At 44.2% G+C, this 18,507-nt stretch overlaps 1 protein-coding gene across 1 annotated transcript in view; it reads left to right on the forward strand.

Moving 5' to 3' along the window:
- SLC25A13 (solute carrier family 25 member 13) overlaps positions 1-18,507 on the forward strand; it is a 216,775-nt gene that overhangs the window by 188,472 nt on the left and 9,796 nt on the right. The window contains exons 16-17 of the mRNA XM_040352298.1: positions 15,153-15,311; positions 15,395-15,485. Of these exons, the coding sequence (XP_040208232.1) occupies positions 15,153-15,311; positions 15,395-15,485 (250 nt within the window). The remainder of the gene's footprint in view (positions 1-15,152; positions 15,312-15,394; positions 15,486-18,507) is intronic.

Here is an 18,507-nt window from a genome sequence, read left to right on the forward strand (position 1 = left end):
TGTGGCAGACATTCGGACACTAACTGACACTTTGCAAGAACCAGTGACACTAATACAGCGATCAGTGCTAAAATAATGCACTGTCACTATACTAATGACACTGGCTGAGAAGGGGTTAAACATCTAGGTGTGATCAAAGGGTTACTTGTGTGCTTAGCCAGTGTTTTTGTGTACTGTGTTAGGTGCTTTTACTAAGGGATGAGATGGATTTTGTTCCCTGGTTTACATAGGCAGATCCCTGTTCTGTGTATTTTACTGACGATCGGTGGGTGCCGTTGGACATCCAGTGCCTGCCACCTGCAGATCTGATCTGCTGTGAATAATCGCAACAGAAGTGGCCCGTGGCATATGCTCCCACCTGCAGGCGGAAGTGCAGAATCGTATTTGCTCACTGACAAAGAAATGATCAGCCTATTAAGGGAGTGCTTCTAATCTCAGCTTCGTACCTATATAAAAGACACCTGTCCACAGAAGCAATCAATCGGATTCCAATCCCTCTGCCATGGCCAAGACCAAAGAGCTGTCCAAGGATGTCCGATACAAGATTGTATACTACACAAGGCTGCAATGGGCTACAAGACCATCGCCAAGCAGCTTGGTGAGAGGCCGACAACAGTTGGTGCGATTATTCGCAAATTAAAGAAACACAGAATAAGTGTCACTCCCCTTGTTCTGGGGCTCCATTGAGGATCTCACCTAATGGCATTTTAATGATCATGAGAACAGTGAGGCATCAGCCCAGAACTACATTGGAGAATCTTGTCAATAATCTTAAGGCAGCTTGGACCATAGTCGCCACACTACGCCATAAAGGACTGAAATCCTTCATCCCTTGTAAGGTCCCCCTGCTCAAGAAAGCACATGTACAGGCCCGTCTTAAATTTGCTAATGAACATCTGAATGATTCAGAGGAGAACTGGGTGAAAGTGTTGTGGTCAGATGAGACCAAAATCAAGCTCTTTGGCATCAACTCAACTTGCTGTGTTTGGAGGAGGAGGAACACTGTCTATGACCCCAAGAACACCATCCCCACCGTCATACATGGAGGTGGTAACATTATGCTTTTTTTTTTTTTTTTTTTTTTCTGGTAAGGGGACAGGCGAACTTCCCTGCATCAGAGACTTTCACTTTCATGGACAGGGTCTTATACCGTCAAATCTTGGTGAGAACCTCCATCTCTCAGCCAATGCATTCTAAATGGGTCGTGGATGGGTATTCCAGCATGGCAATGACCCAAAACACACGACCAAGGCTTCAAGGGAGTGGCTCAAGAAGCACATTAAGGTCCTGGAGGGGCCTAGCCAGTCTCTAGACCTTAATTCAATAGAAAATATGTGGAGGGAGCTGAAGGTTCGAGTTGCCAAACGTCAGCCTCGAAACCTTAATGACTTGGAGAGAATCTACAAAGAGGAGTGGGACAAATTCCTTTCATTTTTTTTTTTTTTCAAATTTGTTTTTCTGGATATTTTTGTCTCTCACTGGTAAATGTAAAAACTACCATTAAAAATGATAGATTGATCTTTTCTTTGTCAGTGGGCAAACTTACAAAATCGGCAGGGGAGCAAATACTTTTTACAAGCTTTACAAAAAAGATTGCAACCACCCTAATGTATTTTCTTTTTTGTATAGCTTGTTCGCTGTTTTGTTGTGGGGTCACATTTGATGTCTTCAGCTGCCATTGTGCTCTTGTGCATCCAGTCTGTCCTGATACCTTTATGGAGGGGGTGGGCTCCCTCCAGGTAAACCTGCCCTTTAGTGTGTGTGTGTGTGTGTGTGTGTGTGTACTCCAAATCTAGCGTTAGGGCCACAATATATAGAGGAGCCTTTGATGTAGGCACTGTGGGTTCCACATGTATTTGCAAATGTTAAGCCCCTCTATTTTACTATGTGCTGTTGGACAGGGTCAATTTGGTTTGTTTGCAGGCTAGCTGGTAAATCTGCAGGGCAAATTTGTGTCTGATGTGCGTTGCGCTTCCATGTGCACCTTACTGCAAAGGCTAGTTATAAATTGGGGTGGTTGCCATCTTTTTGTATTGCTTAAAGGCACATTGTGTTGCCTTAATGTGGGAATGCTTAAAGCTACTTATACTTTGCCTTCCCAGGTTAGTCCTTTCCCATTCATCAACATGTTTACAAAATGTTTAAATAAAACTGCTGGGACTCTGTACTTCTCTATACAGTGAAGGCAGGTTATGGCTGCTGGGAGGGAATGGCCTCAGCACTCCTCAGGATCCCTCAGCCCAGAAGCTAGTACTGGCTTGTCTTTTGAGAGAAGTCATGCAATAATCAAAGTGCCTTGTGGGGTATAGGTCGGTCTGGGGGAGTGGGCATTCTAGACAGGCTGCATTTGCATGCAAACCATCCTAGATATTGCCCACATGTGATGCTGATCCTCCACGATTGAAACTGAACCCAATGAATTAAAGTTTTGGCTCAGGGACAGCTAAGCTGGGGAGGGTAGGATAGGGTAGGGCTAGATCACATGTGCCAAACACAAGGCTTGCAGGGCTAAATTCAGGCCATTTCATGTGGCCCTTGAGCTTCCCCCGCAGCTGCGACACCCCCTTCATCTTTGCCCCTACCTTTTCTCAGCAATCGGCTGCGCTTTACTGTGCAACCACTGAGGGGGTTTTCTCTGCCCCCGTCTCAGGAGTAAGGAGGACAGAACTCCTACACATCCTGATCCTCTGTACAGCCACAAACCACCCCTTGTCATTGGTTCCCCTGGTCTCAGTATTTAGCTGACTTCTGCCCTTCTCTGGTCCTACTCCAGACCCTACACTTATTGCTTCCCAGCTCCAACCCCAACCTTTTCCAGGCTGCTGGTAATTGGGGTGCACTGTGATGTAAGGGATGATTGGTGACTTGACTTCTGAGGGTGGGGGGCCCTCTTTACATTTGATGTAAGGGGGGGTGGGGTGCTCTGCACATCGTGTCTTTAAGATACAACCAGCCCTTTCGGGGACAACCATAATGCTGACGTGGCCCACGATAAGATTGCTTTTGACACCCCTGGACTAGATGGTGCTGGGCATTCTCCAGCCAGGAAATGAGGTAGACTTGATGTAGCTTCTTCTTTTTTTTTTTTTTTTTTTTTTTTTTTGTATTTTGTGTATTTTGTGCGTGTACTCGAGAGAGGAGCCGGACTTCAGGAGTTGGGAGTAGGCAGGCCTCCCCCAGAGGCAATCTGCCATCTTTCTCCATGCCCCGGGTGGCAATGGCGGGTGCGTGAGGGGGTCCTCCCACACAGCCCGCCCTACCTGCTCCGCTTTGAAGCCCAATGGGGCAGAGGGACTCCCTATAAGGGAGTGAGATGATCTAGCCCGCTCAACCAGCCCCGTTAGTCCTTCGCCTCTCTTTTTAGAGACCGCGTGGTCAAAGTGCGTGCATGTTAACCCAATTTTGAGTGCGTGTAAGTGTGGTGGTTTTTGTGGGAGGGGGGTGGGCGTACTAAGCGCAGGCTTACCTCGCATAGCACACCCACCGGGAGCCGGGGCTGAGACCACCAAACTCAATTCACATGTAGCCGAGACCGGCATCCGAACCCCTAGCTGCAGAGGTGAATGGCTTGTCAGCGCAGTGCCAATCGCGTTGAGCCACCGCAGATCCGTTTGATGTAGCTTCTAATTCATACTGGGAGAAGCTTGCAGCGTGTGGGGAAATTGGAGTAAGAATTTCCAGGACAGGAGAAGTGCTTGTACGGTTGCAAGACTAAAGGCTGGGAATCCAAATTCCAGGTTTAAAAAATACATTAAAAATAAATGGTCTAATACCTGTAGGTAAAAGATGCACCTTTTGTCTTTTATACTTGCCCTCCGACTAATGCTGTCCTCTGAAGATACGGGGCTCCAATGTCTTGCTGGTCAGGCCTTTTTTAGGTGATGGTCAGCATCATTCAACCCACTTCCTTTGATCCCGAGGTGCGATAGACACACCCCCATGAGGCGTGTCCTCACATCAACGTGGAAAATGCTACAGATCCCGGGGGCTCATGTGAGCTCCGTTTTCTCTTTATATCGTTAAGGACCGCTGACGCTGGGAAAAGAGGAATGACCCCCGCCTGTGACATTACTGGCCAATTAATGTATGAGGTCAGGGGGTGGGGTTTATAAAGTGCCGGTATTGTTGATTTTTCTGCTACGTCTGCCAGCAATTTCTAGTATCTACGACTTTCTGTTGCATAAAACCTAATTTTCCTCTGATCCCTCTACCTACAACATAAAATCTCCAACCATTACAGTTTTATGACTGATGTTATAGAAAGTCCAAACTAAGCCGCCTCAGAGTAAATGTTGAAATCTTTTTCCTTCTCTATGGATCCCGCGAGGGCTGCAGCCAAACCAGTATGGTCTGGCGGCATAAACTGACCCATTTCAGCGCAATAAACAGCCGCGCAGTGAAGAAAGTGTAAATATAGAACGCCATAGGGAGATGTAAAGTAAAAATTGTAAATTGTGGTTTAAAGAAAATATTCCATACATAGAATTAAGCTGCCAGTCTTGACAGTGAATATTTCATTGCAGCCCAAAATACACTTACAAGAAACGACAAGCAATTCTTTGAACTGCGACCGCTGATCTGTTATAGACTGGGCCTCCAACAAACCAATATATTACATACTGAGGAGATATATATTAATGAAAACACACACTTTACACATTGTAAACAGACTTGCTGGGATTGATGAAGTATAACAAGAGGGGAGAAATGCTGATCTTTTTTGGAGAACATGTTGCTCCAGGCTCCCACCACTGCTGACTACATGGGGGGGGGGGGGGGGGGTCTAGGTTTCCAATGGTCACATGATCTCTTTGGAATGAAAAATATCAGAGTCTGAGTTTTCATTTAGGCTGGTCATAGACGAGTCGAAAACCAAACGATGGTGATCGAAAAACAAAAATGGCGCATACGATTGTGTCATCATTAGTTTGTTTCTTTTCTAAACAAAATCCAGCATGTTGGATCAGGAACTTTCGATTGCAGCAAGAAAATCACATGTTGCAGCTGGCACACCAATGATATCCGTTCAGTAATGGTCACATGACCACAAGACTTTGGGTCATGCGATCCAAGGCTGACCATAGACGAGTCCAACTGAATATAAATTTTTGGTTGCTTGTTTTTTGACTCGGTCATGTGGTCATTACTGAAAGGAACCCAAGAAAACATGGTCCCTTTCATCCAAGTCAAGCAATCTCCTCCGCAGTACAATGTGGGAAAAATTTAAACGGTGGACTCTATTTACTAATAATGTGACTTCTGAAGGAAACTGGTTCCTCTAGATTTTGGTTAGGGGTATCAGTATATAAGGGGGCTGAATACAAATGCACGCCACACTTTTCACATATTTGTAAAATGTTTTGAAAACCATTTATCGTTTTCCTTCCACTTCACAATTATGCGCAACTTTGTGTTGGTCTATCACATAAAATCCCAATAAAATACATTTACGTTTTTGGTTGCAACATGATAAAATGTGGACATAGGGGTATTAATACTTTTTTAAGGCACTATATCACCTTAAAGCGGAGGTTCACCCTAAAAATCATCTATATACCATTAGACCCAGCATACTGCTGACATCTACAGTATGCTGGCAATTTTTTTCCCTGCTGTACTTACCGTCTTATAGTTCTTTTCACCCGGCTCCGAGTTCTCACTCCCGCGGGTAGTAGGCGTTCCTATGAAGAGGCGTAGTTGATTGACGTGCGGGTAAGGCGCGTCACGCGTTCCGAAAATAGACGAACTAGGACTCGGCGCTATACGGCGCCTGCCGTGTAGAGCTGACTGCACAGGCGCCGTATAAAGCCGAGTCCTAGTTAGTCTATTTTCAGAACGCGTGACGCGCCTTACCCGCACGTCAATCATCTACGCATCTTCATAGGAACGCCTACTCCCCGGGGCAGTGAGAACCCGGAAGCCGGGTGAAAAGATCTATAAGAAGGTATGTACAGCAGGGGGAAAAAAATAAATACCAGCATACTGTAGATGTCGGCAGTATGCTGGATGTAATGGTATATAATTGTTTTAGGTGAACCTCCACTTTAATCTATAGACCTGTGTTAAAATAAAGATCCAATGTTTGGCTGTACAGATATGGGATCAGCCATTTCTATAGGGTGGACTCACTCATTAATGTGAGTTCAGCATGGTGGTGTCCAAACGCCGGTCTAGTCTTGCAGCCACAAAATGGTCATTTGGATACTTAAATGTTACCAAAGCGATCTGTTTTTCACCAGCTATTAATTGGTCTGGGGTTGTCTAGGATGTGCTTATCACTGCAAATATGCTTGGCTCCAACAATGATCCTATAAAGAGCCCATTGGTTCTGTAAGGCACATTACACACTTTTCACTCAAGTAGTTTAGTATTCCAATGGTTTCGATATTTTTTGCACATTTATCACATAACGAGAAAGGGAAAAAGACAAAAAAAAATGCATATTTCTTCCATCGTATTGAGAGAAAAGTTTGCATGACAAAAAAAAATACTTTAAATATGATCAACCATTCTGATTAATTCAAATCCTTATTAATTCAGAATTCATATTTATTTGTGGCCAGATTAAGAGGAGATGGCGGCAAGCTTTGCAGTTGTGTGTAACCCAAGTTAATGTTTTCTCCCTGGCTGCTTCAATTGTTGAGTTGTCGTTTTTTTGCACCAGGTGTATATTACAAGAAAATATAGAGGCAGCACAAGGAACTTCAGGGAGTACAGAGGTGCAGTCCTTAAAAGGGTGCCACCATAGTACAGAAATACAGTACACATGCATGAGCTGGACATCATGCGTTATAAAGAGACAAAAACTCCAAGGCTAGTACAAGAGAATAGGAGACTGGTTCCTGTAAAGAGTGCTCCATGTTTTGTTTTTCTTGGGCACCTCTACAGAATTGGATGGGAGGGAGGAATGCTCCAAACCCTTCATATAGAATTGCTCAGACGAGAAGGGGAGCAAGAAAAAGTGGGGGAGACGCAGGAGATCGGAGAAGGAATAGAGGTGGAATTTGCTTGGGGTGGGCAAAGAGAGGGGGTGAGGAAGGGGGTAAAGGGAGGAGCCTACTTGTCCAGTGGCTGGGGTGCTAAGGGACAAACAGGAAACTCTAGACTAGAGTAAAATTCTGTCTATATTTAGGTGGGTGTTCTAGGACAGTGGTCATCAACCCTGCCCTGCAGGGCCCACTAACAGGCCAGGTTTTATGTATTACCTTGGGGAGATGCAGTCTAGAATACTGCAATCACTGAGGAGCAAATGATATCAGCTGTGATGTATTTCAGTTATCTTGCAAACCTGGCCTGTTAGTACGCCCTGCAGGACAGGGTTGATGACCACTGTTCTACGATATCCAGGTGTCCCAAACATTTATAAATTTGTCAGGGGAGTCTTCGAGTATGGCACTTGGCTTCTCATGCACCATGGTCACTGTTAGTTTTCTTTGGACCTCTGCAAAATTGAGGTACAGTTGTCTACAGGCTCTGGCCAGCATTTGCCAAGCTGCCAGAAACCTGGTCTTTGTAGGTCTGACACACCCGCTGCTGAACTCTTTAATTAACAAAGCTGTCACTGCCTACTGATTATTGAGCTCCGGCCCTGATTTAAAAGGGGAAGCATGTCTGATCTCTACAGATAAACCACTTCCTTTACGCAGAGAGCAAGGGTCCTTCTCTGCAGCATGTTGGCAGGACACAAGCTTTTCTACATAAGCTGTGGCTGCTTTCTAAAGAAAATGAATTGTAAGACTTTGTACACATTTTGTTTTGATGCACCTGTATAGTAGATGGTATATGTTCAATTGAGCTTTAAAGGTATGAGACCCCATAGTCAGACATTTTTCAGTAAAAGTGAATGGGGATTATGTTGTGCCCAGTTTAAATGTAAATAAAATGTTCTGAAGTTCCTCTTTAAAAACCTAATCACCGTTCGGTGATCAGCATTTTCAATCCCTCATACACATGGTCTCTATTTCCATCTAATAGGCGGAGTGTGACCTCCATACGTTGGTCTTGTGCCATAATAAATTGAAATCATCGGGCAGACATGAGAAGGAGTGGGAGCGAGCGTTGCACGATGAACGCATTGCTCCAGATGAAAAGCTGCCTTAGAAACCCTAGCTGGGTTTGGTTTGCTGATTTTGCACAGGGAGAAAAGGGACGCAGAGTTTTCCTGGGGTTATTTGAGGTGGTGGCAGCCGGTCTTCCTTGCGCGAGCCTGTGGCTAAGTGGCGGCGGCAGCAGCAGCGGCGGTGGTGAGGTTGAAGTCTTTCTTGCTTTTCGGCTCCCTGTGTGTTCTGTGTGCCAGTAGCCACAGAGGCGTGAAAAAAGCACAAGCAGAGGAGCTTTCACCTCCAGAAATCTGAATTCAATCATCAGACATGTTACCAATTTTCTACAGCGCAGCTCAAACTCCAATCTCCCTTCCAACATTTAAAGGGCAACTTCAGACAGAACAGTGAAATGCTAACATTGTCCAAGAAAGATCGGAACTGTGCTAAAGTCAGAAAAATCAGTTTATATCCCCTATTTTTTTTTATTTTATTTCTATAATCGGAGAGTGGGAATACAGCTTCTTGTTAGGTCATTCTGTACAGTACACCTGCTCTGTTATGTGGGTGAGGTTGCAGTGGGTGGTACAGGGACCAGAATGTTCCTGCATTTTCTGTATCCTATTGGCAGCTATAGGGATTTGCCTAGCAGCGCTGAAGTGGCAGGCCTTTCCCTGACTCACTTTTAATGCTTACAATTTTGAAGTTTATCTGCTGTTCTGCTTCTTCCACAGAGCTTCTGGATACTGTACATGTTTACAAGGGTTCTACATAGGCTGGCATGGGTTGCTTTTTCTTCAATTTCCTTTTTTAAATATTTTTTCATGCAACGAGATGAAACCCTGTAAATACCATGGCACTTACCTACTGAACACATTAAAGTGAAATTAAACTCATTATTTAAAAAAAGAAAAATGTAGGTTGACAGGGTTTTCGGTTTACAAACTTTTTATTATAAAGTTTCAAAAGGTGGTACAAAGATTATAGCATCTTGAAACATCAAGAAATCACATTAGTAAAGAAAAAGGCAAAAGATACAAAACATGGCTAAAACAGCCTGATACATAAAAGTGTGTAATTATCTATGCACAACTGCAGATAATAATGCTGATAATGCAATTACTTCCAGAGAAGATGAAAGGGAAGACCTCAACATTAACAAACTAAGACATATGCCGTACTAAACATCAAGATTTAATCATTCAAAAAGAGTGCCATGATCAAACCAAGGTGTCCATTTACGATCATAATAAGGCATAGTGTGATTTTTTTTTTCTTCTGCTCTACATATGGAATCCACTTGGAGTTTGGGAGAGCGGAACTGAAGAAGTTCTCAACTGTAAAGCGACTACCCAATGGATAGCAACACAGATTGTATGGATTAGTCTCATCTGTAATGTAGAAGCCTCTAAAATGGGAGAGAATAGGCAATGAGTTGGGGGTAAGAGAAAACTGAACACTTGTTATCGTAGCAGCAAAGATGGGCAGTTTTCTGAAAATCAGAACCATATGGCAACAGTCCTGAAACAAATGAAAGGGGTTGTAAACCCTCGTGTTTTTTCACTTTAATGCATCCTATGCATTAAGGTGAAAAAACGCCTTGCAGTGTCCAGGCCCCCCCCATTTTACTTGAGCCCTGAATTTCCATGGGCACGATCCCGTGTCGCTTTCCCCACAGCTTCTTGGCTCTTCATTGGATAGATTGATGGCAGCGCAGGCATTGGCTCCCCCTGCTTTCAATCAAATCCAATGGTACGTGGCCGCCGGGGGGCAGGGCCGAGTCATATACTCGGCGTCTATGGATGCCGAGTGTATGGCACAGGAGCGCGCCCACAAGGTAACCCCCCTCAGGAGAGAGCTTTCCAGAGGGGGTTATCTAATGCAGGGAGGAGCCGCCATTGGACCCCAAAAGAGGACGGTCGGGGCCACTCTGTGCCAAACGAACTGCACAGTGGAGGCAAGTGTGATATGCATGTTATTTCAAAAACATAAATCTTGAACCTAAAGTATCACTTGAAGTGTGCCAGAAACCTGACAACCTCTAAAGCAGTGGTCATCAACCCTGTCCTCAGGACCCACTAATAGGCCAGGTTTTATGTATTACCTTGGGGAGATGCAGACTATAATACTGCAATCACTGAGCAGCAAATGATATCACCTGTGTATTTCAGTTATCTTGCAAACCTGGCCTGTTATTGGGCCCTGGGGACAGGGTTGATGACCACTGCTCTAAAGCTTAGGGAAGATACCGTAGGGAAGAGAGACTGCTCTCTAACTGGAGTCCGGTACCACTTAGTGAAGAGTTAAACAGCTATTTCCATAATATTAAGAGACCTTGTGCATCTCTTCAGGTTATCCACGCATTCATCCCAATCCAAGGCGGCAGGTTCCAAAGCATTCAGTCTCCAATTTTGACATGTATGAAAGCGTATCCGTTGAATTCTAAATACGAAGACATGTATATATCCCAGAAATTAGGTCCTTGCCTCTAAGGTTTTGCAAACAGATTTGTTCATACAAAGTAGGATTTGATACAGCTTCTACCTTTTAAAGCAGAAGTAAACTTTCCTCTAATGTTTGGACCTATAGGTGAGCTTATAATAATATCTCCTAAACTTGCACTGTTTAGGAGATATTTACTGTATACTGCGCCGACAATGTAATCGGTACATGCGCTCTAAAGGAACAGTCACCCATGCAGTTTTTTCAGGGCCCTGTGCCGTGACTGGCCCGTGCATTCGCAGGAGTGATGTCATGCGACTCTGGCCAGTCACACAGTCTGAGTTCATGGACCCAAAAGGAAAACGGGTGAAAATGGATACGGCCTCCAGCGGGGACGACGAGGGCTTCGTTTGTAGGTAAATGTCACATAATGTGCCAGTATGTAATGCATACTAGCACATATTACCTTTACTTTTCAGGTAAGGAAAAGGGGGAGGGGAGAGTTTACTTCCTCTTTAAACCGGGATAAATAGAAGTGTTTTATCTACAGATAATGGAACATTTCCCTATTTGGGGTGGGTTATTTAGCCTGCAGGGATTGGAAGGAGATGAACATTGAGAACACAACCAATTTATGTAGCGAAAGTACATCTGAAGCTATCCTCCAAGGAGATTGGGGAAGCCTGGGGGAAAGACTGGCAAAAGGAGGAGAGAGAAGTGCCAAGCCAATCCTTTATACAGCTTGGGAATTTATTCAGTATATAAGTATAAAACAATACTAAAAACTAGAGCGGTGGGGGCTTCCACATGCAGTGTCACAGGAGGACTATCGGGAAGTTTCTATTGAGGGATCCATGCGGTAGTGTTAGTCGCAGCTGGAGCCTCGGTAAGCCTCACGGAGACGTCGGCTGCATGTCTCTGGGTGGGAGTGGTTCAGGGCTGTCAAACTGGGGAGCCGCCCACACGCTGTCTGGTCAATCAGAACGCATTTTTAAGGCACGGCCTCACCTTTTTCATTGGGTCTCCCAAAAAGGCTGGTTGAAAAGGCTGAAAGGATAGTGAAAATTTGTTCTTGTAACCTTTCCATAATTTAAACGATTGAGCAACTTAAATATTTAGAGCAGCCTTTCTCAACCTTTTTACCCCAGAGGAACCCTTAAAATAATTTTCAGGTCTTGGGGAACCCCTAATAAAAACCCATTCATTGGGTGTCAGTGAGAAGAATTCCCTTTTTACAGTGGTGGTAAGAATGGTCCCCTTAGAGAAAGCTATAAAGATCATTGGCGTCATACCACTGGCTCCTCCAAGTGGCATTGGCTCAAAACTATGTAGGCACCATCAAACAGGAGGTAAATCAGCCACAGCTCAAGGAACCCCTAACCACCTCTGAAGGAACCCTAGGGTTCCGTGGAAACCTGGTTGAGAATGGCTGATTTAGAGGCTGCAAATTAGTGGAAGAAACTCCACAAGACCGAAGGAGACATGGAAGGAAATGCGGAAAAATCAAACCGGATTCAAATTTTACCCATGGCAGCCTTGATGGACAGGATTTTTATGACAGAAGAGACCCTATTGGTCTCAGCAGAGCAGATAAGTTAATATTTTTTTTTGTATCTCCGTTTTGGAGAATTGGTGGTTTTTACTGTAACCACTCAACTTTAGTAAAGAGAAAGTAAAAAAAATACGTTTTCGTGTTTTGAAGACATTTCTAATCCTGTTCTGTGGACTGCAAAATGATGGCAAGTCATCCCAAAGAGGATACAGAATAGCAGAAGTAAAAATGTGACGTTCTGTGCAAAAGTAAAAATATGTTTTGGCTGGAGTTGGTCTTTAATGAGCTGTAAGTGGCTTACCAGGCTTCCTCTGTGAGTGGGAAGACGTTGACTCTTTCGTAAGGAGTGACTTCAATGTTCATCTTCTCATTTATTGCTGACATTCATTACACAGAGAGGGGTGGTCTGGAGTGCTTCCAGCATCCCATATCAAGTTTTTTCCTTTTTGGTTTTTGTCATGGGGCGGATATGGAAGCCTTCTCCATATTCCTCATAGTCTCTAATTTAGGGGTTTTACAGAAAACCTCAGGGGATGATGGCACACGTTTCACCATGAGATAATTTCCTGCCAGGGAAACATGAGGTCAATCGGGTTTTGGAGACCTCTGCCGCCCTTGGAAGCAAAGTTTGCTGTAAACTGATAGCATCACATAACCCTAATGTCGTTTTTAGAAAACTAGCACTCCTGTACGGAATACTTTGCACTTTTATTCTTGTATCCCTAAAGCTGAACTTCAGGAAATCTTAAAATATTAATTTCTGTCTAGGGGACTTTGCAAAGCCCTTTTACTTATTCCATCCTCCACTCCCACAGTCTCCTCTGTGCAGCTAGACTGGACCCCACATACTCTTCCTCCCCTCTATTCCTGAGGTCTAATGCCCTCCAGTGTCATCACGACCAATGTAGAAACAACATTCCTGTAGTGCAGCAGCTGATTAAAGGCTGTACAATGGCATGGTAGTTTGTGACTTCACATGCTGACAATAGAACTGCAATCAAAATGAAGCTGACAACGCTACCACAGCTGTGCTGCCAAGGTTAACCTGGCCATAGACTGATTGAAATTACATTTTGATCTATCTGACAGCCTAAAGATTTACTGCTGTTCAGGGCCTGTGGGCTATAGCAAAATGGTTGCCTCCAGCAAGAAGAAACAGGAGCAATGCTGGAGGCAATTTACAGCACACACTTATTTTGGTGGCGGAAATATTGTGGAATAAATGTTCCTTGAACATTATTTTTTTATAAAGTTGTTATCGGTAAAATTCCACTTATCCACTTGTATGACCATCCTAAGCATGAAGAAGAGAGGAAGTAGAGGGCTGATCAGAGGACACTGGCAGGATCATCAGGTATATAGTTGGCAATCTAATTGCAAAAATGAAAAGGCTACAATATTAAAGGGACATAAAAATGAGAGGAATGGAATAGAAAGGATTTTACTTTAGGTTTATACTTTTTAGAGCCACACTCAACTCTTCTATGCAAGACCTTGACTGCAGGAGGGGTGTATACACAGCATACAGGTTTATGTGGTCCTTCTACTGATCCATTGAACACGTACAGAACCAGCCCTCAAAATGTCCACTTGCATTTGTCGAAAATATAGCGCTTTCTTTGATGGCCAAAAAGTTCAATTTTAGTCTCATCAGACCAGAGCACCTTCCTCCATACATTTTGTGAGTCTCCCACATGCCTTTTTCGCAAACTCAAAATGTGCCATTTTGTTTTTTTGCTGAAAGTAATGTCTTTCTTCTGGCCACTCTACCATAAAGCCCAACTCTATGGAGCGTACGGCTTATTGTCGTCCTATGTACAGATTCTCCAGTCTTTGCTGTGGAACTCTGTAGCTCCTCCAGGGTTACCTTAGGTCTCTGTGCTGCCTCTCTGATTAATGCCCTCCTTGCCCGGTCTGTGAGTTTTGGTGTGCGGCCGTCTCTTGGCAGGTTTGCTGTTGTGCCATGTTCTTTCCATTTGGTTATGATAGATTTAATGGGGCTCCTAGGAGTCATGTAAGATTTGTATATTTTTTTATAACCTAACCCTGACTTGTGCTTCTCAACATTGTCCCTTACTTGTTTGGAGAGTTCCTTGGTCTTCATGGCAGTGTTTGGTTAGTGGTGCCTCTTGCTTGGGTGTTTTGCTTAGGTGTTGGGGCCTCTGGGGCCTTTCAAAAAGGTGTGTCTATGTAATGACAGATCACGTGACACTCAGGCCCCGTACACACGACCGGATCTATCCGCTGGGATTGATCCGCGGATCAGTTCTAGCAGATAGATCCGGTCGTGTGTAGGCCCGAGCGGACATTTCCCAGCGGATAAAAATCCAGCCGACGGATTCCCAGCAGATAAAAATTTCTTAGCATGCTAAGAAATCTATCCGCTGGAATCCAGTCCAGCGGACTGATCCGGTTGTCTGTACAGACTCACCGGATCAGTTTGTCCGATCCCCATCCCTCGCATATTGATTCGACGCATGCGTGGAAGTATTTACCTTCCAGGGTCGCGCATGTCGCCGCGACGGCGTGGCACGTCACCGCGGATGTATTCCGCGGGGATTTTGATCTGATGGTGTGTACAGCCATCAGATCAAAATCCGCCAGAGGATTTATCCGCTGGAAACGGTCCGGCGGACCGTTTCCAGCGGAAATCCTCTCGTGTGTACAAGGCCTTAGATTGCACACAGGTGGACATCATTTCACTAATTATGTGACTTCCGAAGGTAATTGGTTGCACCAGAGCTTTTTATGGGCTTCATAACAAAGGGGTGAATATCAGTTTTTTTATTTCTGAAAAATTGTTTTATGTATATATTTTTCTAATTTTACTTCACCAACTTAGACTATTGTGTTCTGATCCATCACATATAATTCAGATTAAAAAAAACTTTGAACTAAAGGCTGTAATGTAACAAAATGGGTAAAAGCCAGGGGGGGGGGGGGGTGAATACTTTTGCAAGGCATTGTATTTGTATTCTTTCTAAACCTAGTGTTTGCTTTGCATAAGTTTTCTATGTTGCATGCTTTATACATTTTTCTCTCTAACCCTCTTCCTGGCATGGTTGTTGTCAGTTGAGTGTGAACAGACTGAGACTCATAGGTCATGTATTTCTTTGCAGGTATGCCGGCTGCATCTCTGGTGACTCCTGCTGATGTCATCAAAACTCGACTGCAAGTCGCTGCTCGGGCTGGTCAGACCACCTACACAGGGGTCATAGACTGCTTTAGGAAAATCCTGCAGGAGGAAGGGCATCGTGCGTTATGGAAGGGAGCTGGAGGTAACGGTCTCTTGTTCTATATGCATATTGGAAGGTAGACCGCTATTCTGCAATGAATGCTGACCTTTTTTTCCTGTCTGCAGCGCGTGTCTTCAGGTCCTCTCCCCAGTTTGGTGTGACGCTGGTGACATACGAGTTACTGCAACGATGGTTCTACGTAGATTTTGGTGGAAAGTAAGTTTTTGGGTTTTGTTTTCATTAGTTAAATTCCATTATTCACAACACAAGATATTGTTGCAGCCACTAAATTATGTCAAAATTTTTATTGGTTTACATTTCAGTTTAAAAAGATGAATTTAGTCGTATCTGTCATGTGATGGTAATCACTGCTACATGAATTGCTTACAGCTTAACCACTTTCATACCAGGCACTTACTCGCCTTCCTGCCCAAGCCAATTTTCAGCGTTCAGCGCTGTCGTAATTTGAATGACAATTGCGCGTTCATGCTACTCTGTACCCAAACAAATTTTTTATCATTTTGTTCCCACAAAGAGAGCTTTCTTTTGGTGGTATTTGATCACCTCTGTGGTTTTTATTTTTTGCGAAAAAAAGACAGAAGATTTTGGGGGGGGGGGAAAAGTTTTCTTTGTTTCTGTTATTTTTTTGTAAATAAGTACATTTCCTACTTCAATGATGGGCACTGATATGGCTGCTGCACTGACGGGCACTGATAAGGCGACACCGATGGGCACCGGTGAGGTGGCACCGATGACGGACACTGATAGGCGGGGGCACTAATGGGCACTGAAAGGCGGCACTGGTATGTGGCACTGATGGGCACCCATAGGCGGCACTGATGGGCACCCATAGGCGGCACTGATAGATGGCATGGATGGGCACTGATGGACACTGGATGGCACTGATGGGTGGCATTGCTGGGCATCATGGATTTGCGGTCTTTCACAATGGTGCCAATCAGTGCCCATTTGTGGGCACCGATTGGCACATATTTGGCATCAATTTTCATATGTGGATGGCCATGTGGGATGTACCTGGCCATCCACATGCTTGGGACTTCCCTGGGGGTCCTGGCGGCTTCCCTGGTGGTCCAGTGTGCGCTGTCTGTGGGGGGGCTGCGCTGATAAACAATCAGCGCAAACCCCCCCTGTCAGGAGAGCCGCCAATCGGCTCTTCTCTACTCGCGTCTGTCAAACGAGAGTGAGGAAGAGCCGATCAACGGCTCTTCCTATTTACATCATGATCAGCCGTGATTGGACACGGCTGATCACGTGGTAAAGAGTCTCCGCCGGAGGCTCTTTACTGAGATCGGAGATGCAGGGTGTTAGACTGACACCCCGCATCACCGATCGCCGCGCTGCACGCCCCACGGCGTCGATAGACGTCCAGTTAGGATAACAGAACCACTTCCCGGACGTCAATTGTCTATTGACCGGGCGGGAAGTGGTTAAATGATACATTTATCTTTGGGAATATGTAATATGTTTCGGCACCTGCAGCCTCTCTCCAATCTTTTAATTGTGACAAGAAACTTCTCTCTGCACCCACTGCCAGAAATAAAAACAAAAGCATGGCCATGTGGGGCTCCCATCCTTCCACCTAGCCATGTTATTCATTCACAGAGTACTGTGAATGGGGGAACTACAACTACCATCAGCCATTGTGGCTGTTGGCTTGTAGTTCTCAATGAGAACAGATGAGCACTCTAGGTAGTTCATTGACTTTGCCTGTCATTCAGTACCTGCCTGTCTGTGCGAGGTATACAGGCAGACCGCTACACTGACAGTCTGCAGAAGCCTGAAATTGCACCCACAATTTGCTGATCGTGAGTGCAATGCTTTACATGCTCCTAATAAAATAAATAACAAATGCACAATATTTTACCTGCAAACATATGTTATATATATATATATATATATTTTTTTTTTTTTTTTTTTAGAAAAGTGAACTTAATGAAACATAAAATGGAAGTGCAAATGCCCTCCCTAAGAGCACTGAGGGGTCAGCAAAATCTAGCACATTAAAGCTGAACTTTGGGAATATGAAAAAAATTATGCAGTGTGGGCTCCCACTTCACTGCACGGGTTAAATTCTTGTTTTTGCCTAGGGTGCCAGTAAAGAGTACCCTTCATTATATGAAACAGGGATGAGTTTTTCAGTGTTTTTTTGTTTTCTATTGAAATTTGTTTTTCCATTTTTCCTTGTCGTTTTCTCTCTTTTTGAGATTTTTTTCCTCTTTGATCAACTTCATCTACATGCTGCTGAGCTGTGCCTTTTATGTAGCTTACCTGGGTTGGGATGTCCTGTGCCCTAACTTTAAAGTCCATACCCCACCAGACCGAAAAATTTAGGTCCAGATCCTGGGCACAACCTTTGGTGTGATGCAGTCTGTGAAGACTCTTTAATGTACTTATTCAAGAGTCTGCAGAGACTGGGTCACACCAGAGGCTGTGTGAGCTGAGCATTGGGAGCTACTACGTATATTGGTTCTGTTGGACTCTATTATTGCACTCTCTTTTCTGTTGGTTTCCACGAAAAAGGGTCTACATGCTGGACGGTTGTGTGCTGCATCACTAACTGGAGACTCGTACGTATGTACTTTGCGCTCTGTGTTCACCTTTTCAGCATCAAGTATCTGCTTCCTGCCATTGCTCTGATTTACAAGAGATGTGGTTTCACCTTGGTTGCTCCTTGCTGCCGCTTACATTGACCTGGTCACATCTAGCCATTGAATCTCTCCTACTCTCAGCCTCTGGTTGGTGGGCACACATGGTTTTTACTTGGTGCTCTCAGTCAAGTTGCATCTTTTTTTTTTTTTCAAGTTTAAAGATATTTATTGGAAAGCAGTGCAGTACATTGCAAGAGCCACCAGAATAGCCTGGGGCCGAGTGATATACATACAATACAGAGGTAAAATTTACAAAACATTTTAGAGCAAAGACATCACTATGCGTAGAACAAAGTAATTTTTCCCCCACTTTTTTTTTTTCTTTTTTTTTTTTTCCTTTTCCCCCCACCCTCGAACTTGCATTGTTCAAAGGGAAGAAAAAAAAAGGGGAAACGGGAAATGACAAATAAATAAGGAAATAAGTTAATATTTATAAAATAAAAAGAAAATAGCACCTAATAATGACTGTATTCCCGGCACCCTCAATGGGTTCACACTGTGCCTAAGAATCAGTTAATACGTCAAACACATTAGATGTGCTAAATAAAAGTAAAAATTAACCCCCGGTC

The sequence above is a fragment of the Rana temporaria genome, chromosome 5 (assembly GCF_905171775.1).
Source record: "Rana temporaria chromosome 5, aRanTem1.1, whole genome shotgun sequence".
Taxonomy (NCBI): Eukaryota; Metazoa; Chordata; class Amphibia; order Anura; family Ranidae; genus Rana; species Rana temporaria.